This window comes from Anabrus simplex, chromosome 8 (genome assembly GCF_040414725.1).
Source record: "Anabrus simplex isolate iqAnaSimp1 chromosome 8, ASM4041472v1, whole genome shotgun sequence".
Taxonomy (NCBI): Eukaryota; Metazoa; Arthropoda; class Insecta; order Orthoptera; family Tettigoniidae; genus Anabrus; species Anabrus simplex.
Window position 1 is genome coordinate 17,076,297 of NC_090272.1, and position 13,448 is coordinate 17,089,744.

The 13,448-nt window shown below is 37.8% G+C and overlaps 1 protein-coding gene across 3 annotated transcripts in view; it reads right to left on the bottom strand.

The window, feature by feature from the left end:
• LOC136879210 (uncharacterized) overlaps positions 1-13,448 on the bottom strand; it is a 1,250,431-nt gene that overhangs the window by 178,211 nt on the left and 1,058,772 nt on the right. For all 3 annotated transcript variants that reach the window (XM_067153008.2, XM_067153007.2, XM_068228965.1), the window contains one exon: positions 9,339-9,518. In XM_067153008.2, coding sequence (XP_067009109.2) covers positions 9,339-9,518 — 180 coding nt within the window. The remainder of the gene's footprint in view (positions 1-9,338; positions 9,519-13,448) is intronic.

The following is a 13,448-nucleotide window of genomic DNA, read 5'->3' on the forward strand; positions in this document are numbered from 1 at the left end:
GGTTTTCTGTTTATTTTCATGTATGCTCGAGTTCCGGGTTGGCGGTTCTCTTGCCCTTGTGGTGCTTATGTTCGAGGTCTCTTCCTGTTGGTTTTACCCTGTTCCGGTTGATGCTGTATGATGGGTCATGGAATTGGGTTCCTTTCCTTGTGCTGTTCTTATGTAGGACCGGCGATATCTGGGTGAGTCGTTGACCATTATTGTTTCTTACTGATGAATGGAGTTGCATTAATTTTATTTGAGGTTGGTTCTAAATTAAATTTTACAAAATATTCTCCCACATTTTACAGAAACAAAATTGTGTTTGTTGCCATTAATTATTTTTCTTGTATGATGTCTTGTTTCTAGTGAAAAAGTGTTAAGCTGGTGGCCCGTCGACGCCATGTAAAGATCTAGGGCTTGTGTTAAATTGATTGGTAACTATCACTTAGTGTGTAAAATTTTACCTTTATTTCAGCTTCGCTTGTGGTCCAGATCATGTGTTGAAAAATTTGTTACTATTATATTTCTCTTCCAGAGACTGTGTTCCCGCCTGGCAGTTCGGAGTGGGTGTATCAAAATTTATTTACAATTTTGACCCATGCTGACCTTTTCTTTCAGCTAATGTCTGTCTGTGATCCTGCTCGCCCTGGTTACTACACGTCTTGTGTGATGATAGTGTGATTTCTTGACATAGTGAGATGTCAGTTGATTATAATGGTGTTGGTATTATGGATATTTACTTGGGACTTGTGCTATGGGAAATTTTTCCTATTTGGCTTATGGGGGTCTTGTGCATGATCCCGGGGTAATATTGTGTTGTTATTATGGGCTTGTGTTGGTATTCTTGTATGAATATATAATGTAATGATGATATATTGATGGGTATCTCACATGGATTTTATGTTATAATGGTAACCATGGGCTGTGGTCTTGTTCTGGTGTATTTTGTAGTGTTTTCGTTGATTGAATGCTGATAGGCTACGGCTGTATGGTCCGTCGAAGGTTATATTGACCTTTTATCTTAATTTGATGTGTCCATGTCAGGTAGCGCTGTCAATTCTCTCATGCGAGGATCCATTTCTTCTGGTAATGTCTACCATGTGGTGTTCTGTTCTGGTGTTGCTTACCTTCCTGTTGTTTCTGGTTCTTGGTGCATGTGGTCAAGTTGTAACCAGGTGGGTTCTAAATTAATTGGTCATGTTTTCCTTCTTAAAGCCTGTTGGTACGTGGGACTGGTTAAGGGTAGTTATTGCTTGCTAGCTTCTTCCCCCTCACATTCATTGTTTCGGTCATCTGTGTATTGAATCTCCTCGTCTATTGTATTTTCTGTAACTCGCCTCGGATGACTTGTGCCATTCATGTGGTGTATCTGCTAGTTCTGGTTGACGAGTGTCAGTTTTAGCCTTGTGCTTGAGTGTAAATTTTCATTCTTCCTGATATTTCATTTTTTGGTGCTGGTTGGTTACTATATGTATTGGTGCTTACTCATTCCTTCCTGTAAATGTAAAATCTGTACCCTGGTGCTGGTGCTACTTGGTGGTTGTGTGGGTTTATCGCTGGAATATGGGTGTGGATCATGGCTGGCTTATTGCTGAAAGCGATCATTCGTTTTTTCTGTGCTTTCATCCTGGGATTTTGGTTGTGGGTCTCGCAGTTGTCATGTGGTTATTGGTACTCATTTATCTAAACATTGTGGAATCTGTTCTTAAATTCATATTTGCTTCTTATTAAATTCTTCCTGTTCATTTTGCTGAGGATTATGGGAGTGCATTTCATCGTCGTTGTCGGTCTGGCGTGTGCTGTTAATTTAGTTGAGTGTGCTGTTGTCGCAATTGAGGTGAAGTCTTCTCTAGTGTAACCTTGAGCTTACCCGTTACCTATGTCCATGTCTTGGCTGGTATATTTATTAACCCTTGAGTCCTCGTGTAGGCAAGGCGTTTGCGAATCAGTATGGGATGTCTTGCACGTGATTCAGTTCACACTATTATTAGCCCAAGATTTTTCTTGAGGCCCGTCTGGGCATTTGTGGTCATTTCATGGATGTACACTGGCTTGAACCATGTTTACTTGGATATTGTGTTATACGTGAACTTAGGTTTCTTCTGCATGATGTCTGTAGGTCAGATGTGAGAGAAATTCGTGTACCGGTACTGAGAAGTATTTCCCTTACACCCTTTGGCTGTTTAAGTGTTTTTCCATTCGATCAAGTTTATTTGTATAATCTGCTTCTTATTTTACACTGTGGTCTGTCTATCATCTGGTTTACCTTCTCTTGTAATTCGGTTGTTTCTAGCTCAAACCGGCATGTTCTCGCAATTTTATATTGTCGCTTGCTTGTCATCTGACTGTTCTGGGGTCTGTTTCTATGATTATGGGGTCATGTGGAGTAGTTCGTGGGCAGTCGCTAAAATTCTTGGTCTGTCGTTGGAGGTATGGGACCCAATTGACTGGCTGAAGGTTATTCTCCATCAACTCATGAGCTTTGTCATCGTGTTACCTATCAAGTCTGCATCGTTTATGTACAATTATATCCCGTGAATTCCGACTGGCTGGAAGGGTGTCTGTCGATTGACATAATCTCACAGGGTGGACTGTCTTTTCGCCACCATATTTTTAGTCCTGGTTATCCCGAGGTTCCCTGAACATTTGATGGTCTTGGTAGAACACTTGTGCTCGTTGTATTCAAGGATGGTTTATATGGAGTGGAAGTTTCTTGAATTTTGGCCCTTATTGATGCTGCTTTCTGTTGGTTCTGCCTGGAGCTATAACTTCATTTACATTTTTCGTTGTGTTTCCTATCATCCTTTCTGTAATTGTTGGCTGTCATGTGGTGGTTTGGCCTGGGTTACTGGTGCATGGTGACCTCGTGCGGACACAATTTGAGTACTCCCCTTCACCTTATTATACCGGTTAAGTCTCCAGTTATTGCCATTACCTTTGTTATTCTGGGTCGATCGCCATGTGATTTCTGCGTTATGGTTGTAGATGATTTAGAATACTGTGTTTTCTGTTTCCTTGTGGTGATCTTTCTGCCGTTCATTTTCTTCTGAGTTATTGGATTATTATGTATCTTGTGTTGTGTAAATAAGTTGGTCGTTATGGGTGAATTCGATCCTTTTCACTGTGTGATAATTAATCTTTATCTCCCTCGCTGTACCTTCCATTATTTATTTATTTCTGATGTGTATCATGCCTCCCTTCTGATCTGTTTATCTCTTCTGTAAAATTAATTAAGGTGTGGAAGAATGCTAAGTAATTTCTTGTAAAATTGAATGTAGAATACTATTTTATAATGGTCCTCGACCTTGTTTTGGGAGTATGAGTGCCCAGGTTTGGGCTTATTATATAGTTGGTCTTGTTGTGGGCAAAATTTTCGTTTCTTCCCAGGTATTTCATGACCCACCCAGCATCTGTATTCCAAATTATTGCTCTTGTTTCTGTTATTTTATTTCCTTTGGTAAATTAATTATTGGGAACATTCAGTTAATTTAGGTCCTCTTTTCTTGTAGATATGGGTTGCATTATTCTAGTATAGTAAGATTATCCAGATTTATTAGTCCTAATTTACTTCTTTTAAATTGATTGTTGTAATTCACTTCCACTAGTGTAATATTCAGTAACAATAAGCATAAATGTTAGCAAATGTCAATGCCAGAACTGGCAAAAGAACTGTAGTCAAGCCAAGTGTGTTACCCGAGTGGTCAAACTTAAAGTGAATACTGGAGATGATACGCTAGTCATTGTAAGCGTTTGTGTTTACTACTGTCCCATGAACTTTCAAAAACACTGTTTCAAGTGGGTCATTGAAACCCGGTTCGGAACTAATGAAATCCCTAATGAGTGTGTAAAGACCTAAGTGGTGACTAATTATTTTTGAACTGTACTTGTTCCGTTGCTGCTGCTTTTTGTTCCTGTTGCAGCTATTCGTGCGCATTTTGGAGCCGCCGTTGCAAGAAGCTAAGCCGGACTAGTGCATCTAAAAATCTGTGTCATTGGAGCTCAACATTTGGTGCTGAAATCTTGCAAGCCATGAGTCTGTTTACCACCTGGTGTGTTGTACGCTGTGCTGACTGGCCATTGGTACTCCGTCTTCCTGCACATTGAACAGTCCGTGTGTGCCCTGTGTTGTGTCACCCATTACCAAGTAAGACTGTTCCTGAAGCTTGTTTCCTTGGCATAAAATGTGATGTACTCGTCGTGATTCAATGGGGGTTATATCTAACAGATCAATGAACTAAAGTAGTCGGCTTACGTCAAACTCTTTGACGCTTCTGTACCTTGTGACTGAGTGGTACCTTTCAAGTGCAAATGACTGAACTTTACCTGCCTAATCTTGGCCCCCGGTGGTCCTCTTTTGGCTGGGGTTGACTGTAGCATTATTAACAAAATACGGTACTTGTGCCATATACTTTGAACAATCAACTGTCTACACGACACTTATTAAATTGTGTGAACTATCCGTACAAGTGACATTTTGTGGATTAAGTATCTTACTGTTGGACCCTCCTTTATTTCTAATGTGCTGATATCGTCATTGATAATTTTGCCATTGTCTATTTGGAACTGCTATTCTACACCATTGGTAGTATTGGATGACTAAAACCTTGTATCTGGTAAACGTGGGTTAATTTATGCATGACCGCTCTGAACTGTTTGAATATTGGTCAACTACTCTGTCTAAACGTGGCAATTGTGACTTTTCGTCACATATTTTACTGTTTGGGTGGTTTTTCTGCGAGGTATCGTTACTTGGTGGACAGATACATGGACTTCTACGCCACCTGTGAGTGTGCCTAGCAAATTATCTGGGTGGTTCGGCGGTCTCCGCCAGGGCGTGTAGCGGTGTCGAGACTGTGCCGCGCCATGTGGCGGAGTGTGGAACGCTTCTTTTGCCGGTGGAACTTGCTCGTGTCTGGAAGCAATTCGCCATGGCTTACGGCTACGTTACAATTCAAATTATGATTATTATGACTGAACCGATTGGTATCGGTTAAGTACGGCGGGTATACCTCGCCTAGCGAGGAAGACTAAATGTGTGGTATTAGTACAGTATTTTAAGTACCTTTGTGTATAGTATAATGTAAGTTTTTAAAATATTCTTAGTTGTAAGTGCATTAGTAATTAGGTATAACACGAGTAGGTTACCTGAGCATGATTGATCACCGTGTAGGTACGCCGTTGGTTTCATTATTGTGTATATTACTTCTTGGTGTAATTTTCTGTATTCGATAAGTGTTTTATTGTATGTGATATTAGGCCACGGTTGAGTGATTATACTTGAAGTGTACGTTGTGTAATAGCGTAGTGTTGGATTTGCTCAAGGTAACCGGCAAAATTCGTCCTTGCTTTATCCAAATCTTGTGTTTTCCTTTGGTTTATTTTTATTTCTGATGTACCTGCGTGTGTTTTCCCTGAGTTTTATTCGTGGGCTGTTTCATTTGTAAACTTCATATCCATATTACGGTGCTTATTGTGGTGCACATTATTGTCTTTTCTCTGATGTTGTGATTCTCATATTAGTTTTTGGTGTTTTGTTTCGTGTGTTTCGGCCTCCTGTTACTCGTGTTTCGACCTAATTACTACGCTTGCACTGAACTCCACCCCTTTTTTTAAAAACTATATTATTATTAGTTATGTTTTTCGTAGATTTTTTATTTCGTTGATAGGTAGGGTTAGAAAATAGTATTGTATATTTCTGCATTACTGCGGGTGGTTTTATTTATTATTACCTCATTATATACGGATACCTACATTTATTTCAAGATGTAATTCATCAACAATGTAATGTTTTGGGGTTTTAATTGAGGGCTTTGGGTACCCCTAGTGTGGAGCGATCGTAGCGTTGGCCTTATGTACTCTTCATATTGTTGTTGCTTATATTATCTTACCTTATCGTCGTGTGGCAGTTACGCAACTGATTTTGGATTGTTGTCTCGTTGGGTTTTTGTACGCTGGTGTGTGCCTCTGTGAATATTATGTGGGATTGTTTTGCGGTATTGAGGCGGTATCGAGTGTTGGGTTCCTTGTGATGTGTGTCCTGCCTCATTACATTATGTATTTCGGGTCGTGTTTTGTTAATTACCACATCTACTAGGTGGGGTGATTTAGTTCATAAATTATTAGTGTTGATTTTATTTTAATTTCTTTGAAATATGTGTTTTAATATTGGTCTGAGGTTGCGTGGAGTCCTTTTATCTTCATACTTTGTTTTATTTACGTTATGTGGGTTTTACGGAGATTGATCCTTCCACTAGGATGTGTCAGAAGCCCTCTGTTAAGTAATTCGTTGTTCAACTGCTACACGCCCAAAAAATGATGGGTGAATAACGTTCTGAAGAGAACGTCATGGGGAAGTGCGCACAAGTCAAAATAAAAACAAAGGAGCAAGGAAGCAAAACAATAAATAACACTTCAAAAGTAAATAAGGGAGCAAGGAAACGAAGGAAGAGTGCAGAGCCTTACCCATGAAATGAGTTAGAGGAGGGGATCACAAGGAATTTCGACGGACATCGCTCAAATGACACCAACATTAAAATTTTAAAATAAATATATACTTGAAAGGAAATTCATGTTTACATATTATCAAATAAAAGGAATCTTAGACCGCCAATACGTAAAATGAACTAGAAGGAATGAAAATTTAATTTGGATCCCTGAAAAGCGGTAAAATAAATAATCTAGATATAAATAAAATTAATAGATTTTAAAATAAAATAGTTTCTTCATTTTTTAAATAAATTCCTGGTGCAACAGACAGCTAAACTCAACAAGTTACTAAAAAGGGGTTCGTAAACAAACTTAAAATTTTAATAAAATTAACAACAGAGGGCTTCTGACACATCCTAGTGGAAGGATCATTCTCCGTAACATCCACATAACGTAAATAAAACAAAGTATGAAGATAAAAGGTCTCCAAGCAACCGCAGACCAATATGAAAACACATACTGCAAGGAAATTAAAATAAAATCAACACTAATAATTTATGAACTAAATCACCCCACCTAGTAGATGTGGTAATTAACAAAACACGACCCGAAATACATAATGTAATGAGGCAGGACACACATCACAAGGAACCCAACACACGATACCGCCTCAATACCGCAAAACAATCCCACATAATATTCACAGAGGCACACACCATCGTACAAAAAAACCAACGAGACAACAATCCAAAATCAGTTGCGTAACTGCCACACGACGATAAGATAAGATAAGATAAGCAACAACAATATGAAGAGTACATAAGGCCAACGCTACGATCGCTCCACACTGGGGGTACCCAAAGCCCTCAATTAAAACCCCAAAACATTACATTGTTGATGAATTACATCTTGAAATAAATGTAGGTATCCGTATATAATGAGGTAATAATAAATAAAACCACCCGCAGTAATGCAGAAATATACAATACTATTTTCTAACCCTACCTATCAACGAAATAAAAAATCTACGAAAAACATAACTAATAATAATATAGTTTTTTAAAAAAGGGGTGGAGTTCAGTGCAAGCGTAGTAATTAGGTCGAAACACGAGTAACAGGAGGCCGAAACACACGAAACAAAACACCAAAAACTAATATGAGAATCACAACATCAGAGAAAAGACAATAATGTGCACCACAATAAGCACCGTAATATGGATATGAAGTTTACAAATGAAACAGCCCACGAATAAAACTCAGGGAAAACACACGCAGGTACATCAGAAATAAGAATAAACCAAAGGAAAACACAAGATTTGGAAAAAGCAAGGACGAATTTTGCCGGTTACCTTGAGCAAATCCAACACTACGCTATTACACAACGTACACTTCAAGTAAAATCACTCAACCGTGGCCTAATATCACATACAATAAAACACTTATTGAATACAGAAAATTACACCAAGAAGTAATATACACAATAATGAAACCAACGGCGTACCTACACGGTGATCAATCATGCTCAGGTAACCTACTCGTGTTATACCTAATTACTAATGCACTTACAACTAAGAATATTTTAAAAACTTACATTATACTATACACAAAGGTACTTAAAATACTGTACTAATACCACACATTTAGTCTTCCTCGCTAGGCGAGGTATACCCGCCGTACTTAACCGATACCAATCGGTTCAGTCATAATAATCATAATTTGAATTGTAACGTAGCCGTAAGCCATGGCGAATTGCTTCCAGACACGAGCAAGTTCCACCGGCAAAAGAAGCGTTCCACACTCCGCCACATGGCGCGGCACAGTCTCGACACCGCTACACGCCCTGGCGGAGACCGCCGAACCACCCAGATAATTTGCTAGGCACACTCACAGGTGGCGTAGAAGTCCATGTATCTGTCCACCAAGTAACGATACCTCGCAGAAAAACCACCCAAACAGTAAAATATGTGACGAAAAGTCACAATTGCCACGTTTAGACAGAGTAGTTGACCAATATTCAAACAGTTCAGAGCGGTCATGCATAAATTAACCCACGTTTACCAGATACAAGGTTTTAGTCATCCAATACTACCAATGGTGTAGAATAGCAGTTCCAAATAGACAATGGCAAAATTATCAATGACGATATCAGCACATTAGAAATAAAGGAGGGTCCAACAGTAAGATACTTAATCCACAAAATGTCACTTGTACGGATAGTTCACACAATTTAATAAGTGTCGTGTAGACAGTTGATTGTTCAAAGTATATGTCACAAGTAGCGTATTTTGTTAATAACGCTACAAGTACTACTAACATATTCAGTGTAGACTGTGAGGTACATTTTAAAGTGCTACTAACATGTTCAGTGTAGACTGTGAGGTACATTTTAAAGTGCTACTAACATGTTCAGTGTAGACTGTGAGGTACATTTTAAAGTACTACTAACGTGTTCAGTGTAGACTGTGAGGTACATTTTAAAGTACTACTAACGTGTTCAGTGTAGACTGTGAGGTACATTTTAAAGTACTACTAACGTGTTCAGTGTAGACTGTGAGGTACATTTTAAAGTACTACTAACATGTTCAGTGTGAACTGCGTGGTACATTTTAAAGTGCTACTAACATGTTCAGTGTGAACTGCGTGGTACATTTTAAAGTGCTACTAACATGTTCAGTGTAGACTGTGAGGTACATTTTAAAGTACTACTAACATGTTCAGTGTAGACTGTGAGGTACATTTTAAAGTACTACTAACATGTTCAGTGTAGACTGTGAGGTACATTTTAAAGTGCTACTAACATGTTCAGTGTAGACTGTGAGGTACATTTTAAAGTGCTACTAACATGTTCAGTGTAGACTGTGAGGTACATTTTAAAGTACTACTAACATGTTCATTGTAGACTGTGAGGTACATTTTAAAGTGCTACTAACCTGTTCCAGCAAGGCGTTCACTTTGCGCTCCTCCTCCTGTTCAGCTCGCTTCCTGCCTGTGACCATTGTCCTTAGCTCCTCTCTTTCCTTCTCATATCTTTCTTTCTCACGTCGAAGCTTCTCGTTCGTAGTTCTTAACTTGGCGTGAGCATCCCTGAGTTCAAGCAAGTCACACTGCAACTGTGAAGAAAAGAAAAGTCCTCAGAAATATAGTAAGTTTTGTGACTGCAGTGGCTAGTTTTCCAAAACCTGACCTAGTTTATTTCAAATAGTGCCACTACATACTGTATGACTCCTGATCACAGGCATTGTGGAATCCTACCCACTTTTACATGCATTGGCTGTGCTGTTTCTTGTGGATTTTCTGCATTACGTCTTCCTCGCCAACACTTAAGTTTCTTCCCCTCATCATGATAAACAGGTTTCCTCAATATTTGTGAGCAATGTCATAAATACCAAAGAAGGGCTACATTTTATTAAATAGATGAAATTTAATTGGTTAGCGACCCGGATGCTGCACATTTAAGACTGCTTAAAAGTTTTGGATGCTCCTGTTAGCACTGCGGAATATTTCTTATAAATTTGATCTTAGTGCAACTAAACTACAAACAACTACCATTGTCAGTAGTTCCTTCTCGGATAACAAACTAGCGTATTTCTAGGTCTGATCTATGAAAACAAGATGAACAAGGTAAATTCCTCGCATGCTCCTTGGCAGAATAAAACGCAACGAGGCTAAAAGTGATGTTATAAAGCTACTGCATGAATATGTATATTCATATCTCACACGACTTATTCCACAGTAATCATGCTTTTGGCAACCATGTCTTATAGAAATGGAGCAACGACTGAAGATGTCAACAAGCTGAAACAGGCCTTCGCCGAATTCTCACCATCTTAAGAACTTGTAATGAAGACAAAATTGTGGATCTTTGCATTAGGCGTGAGATGTTTTTAGAAAAGTGTGTAAAGTCCATTCTTTCATCAACAAATCACTTCAAGAGTCTCATTTTGTTTTATCTCCTTTGAGAATTAATACTGTGCAGTGCTTTATTTTAATTAATTATACCTTCCTAACTATCTACCTCGTCACTTTTTCACCACGTGGAAGCGCTTCCAACTTTCAATGAAGCTTATCCCCGAACTACCAGGCTCGTGAGACACCACCTCCACAGCTCTGAACTAATTGTAGGCCTACTGTTTCTTTATAATATGGAGTTTTCTTTAATTAATAGAAGTGTACAGAAAATTCGATATGTTTTACCTTGTTCTTAGTGGCAGCTTGCTAAATACAGGAGGTTGTTGGTAAACAAATGGAAATGTATATAATCGATTATGTTATGTGAAATTAAACCTATTGGTTTTATAATGCAATCTTGATCGTTTAAAATTTATTTCACACAATTAACTAAATAAATAAATAAATAAACATCCAAGATCAAGCCAGAGAAAAGTGAACCTCGATCCCAACATGGCCTCTGCAAGTAAACAATGAAGACAATGGATTTCTATCGTCTTAAATTTCTTAGAAGCCACCAAAACAGGTGAGGCAGATAAACTTGGATTACTAATTTCATGAATTCTTCACGAATTCATAGGCGAGTGTATAATGCTCTGAAACTATTGTACCTTAAAGCTATCAGTTAGGATTTTGCCTCTCGGCATCAGTTATCAGTTCACCAATATCTGCTAGAATTTAAAATCTTTAAAATCTTATCTGGTGAACCCTGGCTCGCTGTTCAAGTACATGATATCAGACTGCAAGCCGGTAGCTATTCGTTCTTGTCACCATACAAATTCCAATTCTAACTTTATAGAAGAGGAGGTTAAGGAGCATGTAATACAAGCCAGTCAGTCCAGTCATATGTGATGACAAACACAAGCAGCTGGACACATATGCACTTCCTGGTATAGATGAGATGTTCACTGCAGTGCATATCATTAGATTCCTATTTTGAAAGAAGACAGAAAATTTTGAGCATTTAAGGCCAGAGTACGTTTGTATCAATTTAAAAGGGTAGCATTCGGTGTCACGAATGGTCTGACAGCATTCGAACGTGTCATTGATTTTCACAACTTGACAATTGTCACACGAAACAAAGTAAAGTGGGTTCCCCTGTTCAATAAAATGTCAACTACAACTAAATCTGTTATATTGTCATTAAATATTACATCACATTTTGGGTTAGGGTGACCAGAGGACACAAGGAGGATGCACAGAAGAATCGCATGTGCTATATGTCCACAATCACATAGCCGTCGTGTACAAACAGTAAAACAGATCACCCCAATAATTCACCCGGATCCCAGACAATGGTCTAGTCACCCTACTTCAGCCATTAGTCAAATTGGTATGCGATGTTAAAAACATAACACGAGGAGTCCATGATGATATTCGCAGTCACGAAGATGATGTTGTTATATTAATAACACCATATGGTACGTTGTGTGTCCAATCATCCATATCACAGTTTCAAGTATCTGCAGGGCCACTGCTTTTTTAAGTCCAACAATAAGCTACACCAAACAGACAGTACTATTTTATATCTAGACTATGATTTCCTTAAAAGGAAAAGTGACACAAAAGTGTTGGACATATGTGCAAGAGAGATAAAATTTAATGGTCTCATATGACACCACAACATGCTTCAAGACATGCCAATATTATTATATTATGTGTTGGTGTTTTCAACTTACATTTCATGTGTTTTCCATTTATAATTTAAGGCTGAAGATGAACCAATACAAGGTTAGAAACTAGTCCCAATGTAATAAATAACATTAACATGTTATATATGGTATTCTTGTTGATAGCGATAAATCATCAATACGGTACTTAGAAATGTCGTGATCCGTATTGAAGTGGGTTTACAATAACTAAAATTGTTCGGGGTCCTCATATTCAATACAAAGATATTTATTAATGTGAATTGATCACATGTCGTTCATATGAGGTACTACTTTCGATACTTAATTCGCGCTATCATCAGCCTTCGTGTAAAATCAGGCAAACACAAACAAACTGTAAAATAATAAAAAACAAGTGTATAAGTATGCAAATAATACATATAAACTTAAAATGATTTTGTAAAAGGTATGAACATGCCATAGGAAGGGCTGGCTTTTATTATGGCTTCTTTCATGTGGCGAAGTTAGGGCACACGGCCCTCTCTTACACTTAACCACAATACAACAAATAATATTAAGGTTGCCTATTACTAATTATTTTATATTATACTAATTATACTACTTATACTATTTCCTAAATTAAGGTTAAGTTACACACCCACACAATATGCAGCTTATTAGCTTATTAGCTCGTTACTTCAGTCCTCTTTTCTATCTCACACAGACACACAGACGGGGCTATTCCGGGTTCATAACTGAGACCTTTTAAATCTTGACGCTTCTGAAAGCTCATGGCAATAAAATTGAATTCGGTCAAGTGTTTTCTGAAACTTTAAAAGTAATTCCAAATTTTGGTGGAAATTCATTGAAATTGCAGATAGGTAACTTAACTCCTGCCGTAGGCCTACTTAAAATCCAGATTGTTTCCTTTTAGTTTATTTAATTGACGGTCGTCCTTGAATTTGTGAGTTTATCGTTATTTTCTTCTTTTAATTTCCTAGTTATCTAAGTTTTAAATAATTAATTAATTAATTTTCTTCGTTACATTGCAGCTCATTGAGCCTAATCATTGTTTTTCTCTCTGTTGTTAAACACTCTTCTATATTTTAAAATAAAATTCTTTTATACTCCATTTCTGGTTGGTCTTTCTTTCAATTCGTTGTACCAGTTAATACTGTACCAGTGTTATTCTAGTATCCACGGGAACCTTTTGTTATCTAATGGTAATTTGTCTTTACTCGGTAATTATTTTGGTGCCCAGTGTTTAATTTCATCTTTATGTATTTACTTATCTTGTCTTGTACTCGTACCAGCTCAAAGGACGGTACCGCTGGTGAAGTATTTATTCTTAAGTTTACTTAATTTGTTTTGAATTGTTTTTCGTTTTTCTCAAGATCTAATTCTTATATATTCGTGTATGTGTGTTGTAAGACATGTCCATTCCGGTTTATTGTATGTGTTCACAAATTGAAGCTGAAGGTG